Raw genomic sequence first — 1,629 nt, 5'->3', positions numbered from 1 at the left:
CCTATTCCTAAGAGATCGATTCTAGGGTTTGTGCAGCGGATGTAAAACAAAAATTTAATGAAACCCTAGAACCATGCTTCTATGAATCGTAGAAACGTTAGAACGCTTACCTCAATCGATCCGGGGCCTGTCTCAATTGAAGAATTCGTTTGATCACGAAAGGGAGGAAGATTACCTCGCCCTCTACACGTATCCACACCTCGGGATGGATTCCAACGGTTGGAACTTATCTGCTAGGACCCGAATCAGCTATTCGGTTTTGTGCTTCGAGAAACCGAGACTTCGATCACACTCTTGAACCACTTGGATCTCACCAAAAGTCTGTCAAAAGAGTTCTCAAGTCGGCCAGCAAAAACTCTCCCTTAATTAGGGTTTTAATCTGATGTACGCACGGAGGAGGATGGGCAGGAGGTTCAACCGCAATCACCGGCTCACGGTGAGTGGCTCTCGAATTCACGGATGAACGGGGAATAATCGAAGTGGGTTTATGGGGAAACGATTTCGATCACCGGCTCACGGGAGTGGCTCTCGAATTCGGAATCGTTTCAAGGAGATGGAGATGAACGAAGGCTTCTTTGGACAGACCAAGGAGAAGAGTCGGACACACCGAGCTCAAGGATGACCGGCGGACACACCAACGACGGCCAACAACGGGTCTGCTAGACAAACCGGCGAACCACGTGAAGAGGGGCGGATGAACCAGCCAAAGAGAGAGATTTCTCAAAAGAAAACTTTAATAATCCAACTTAGGTTCGTTCATGATGCATTACAAGTGTTTTAAAAGAGTTTAAGTGAAAACAATACATTAAATGCTAGCTAACATGCAAAGATAGGAGCCTAATTGTCATTAAATGAAGTAGTTGACAAAATATGGCTGTTGCAACTTCTTTAATGGGCCGAGTGGGCTGATGAGAAAGGCCCATGGGATGCATCTTAGGCTTAGACATCGACAACTTCAAGTGTGAGAAAGTTTCGGGTCGAGCTTCGTCCGAAAAACGAAGTATCATCGTTATCGTGAACCCGGGATCCGTGGAGAACTTTGGTGACGGCTTTGGTAAGCGTGACACGAAGTGCTCGAGCTCTAGCACGAGTAAGTGGAGGCTCGGCTCTATGACTTGCTCGGGGAGCCTTCGTGTTGTGTACGTCACATCCTGTTCCTGCGGCTTCAAATGATCGTGTAACGTCGTGATCACTCGGCATGTCTCTTGGCACCTGAGAGGCCAAGCCTTCAACGTCCTCAAGAGCTCCTTCCGTTAAGCTCCCGTCTTCAAGAGATGCTCCCGTCCTCCTCCAAGCTGCTAGATCCGATGTCCTCATCATGCCCTCCCCCTTAAGAAGATTTCGTCTTCGAAATATCGTAACCTGCATCAAAACGAGATAAGTCAGTAACGTTAAAAGCATTAGATACAGTATACTCACCTGGTAGCTCAAGACGGTAGGCGTTGTCGTTGATCTTCTCACTTATGCGGAATGGTCTGTCAGCTCGAGGGTTCAGCTTGGACTTGCGTTTATCCGGGAATCGCTCGGGTCGGAGATGTAGCCACACCCACTCGCCTTCGTTGAATTGGACATACTTACGTCCTTTGTTTGCTTGGCGAGTATATTGCTCAGTCTTATGAGCAATGTTTT

General features: G+C 47.7%; 1 protein-coding gene across 1 annotated transcript in view; it reads right to left on the bottom strand.

The window, feature by feature from the left end:
• Window positions 1-671: 671 nt before the first annotated feature.
• The window catches only part of LOC104815183, a 9,199-nt gene continuing 8,241 nt past the window's right edge, over window positions 672-1,629 (bottom strand). The window contains exon 3 of the mRNA XM_010543499.2: window positions 672-1,362. Coding sequence (XP_010541801.1) covers window positions 940-1,320 — 381 coding nt within the window. The 5' untranslated portion in view covers window positions 1,321-1,362 and the 3' untranslated portion in view covers window positions 672-939. The remainder of the gene's footprint in view (window positions 1,363-1,629) is intronic.

This window comes from Tarenaya hassleriana, unplaced genomic scaffold, assembly GCF_000463585.1.
Source record: "Tarenaya hassleriana unplaced genomic scaffold, ASM46358v1 Cleome224, whole genome shotgun sequence".
Taxonomy (NCBI): Eukaryota; Viridiplantae; Streptophyta; class Magnoliopsida; order Brassicales; family Cleomaceae; genus Tarenaya; species Tarenaya hassleriana.
The sequence above is the reverse complement of the archived record's forward strand: the minus strand, read 5'-3'. Positions and strand labels throughout refer to the sequence as shown.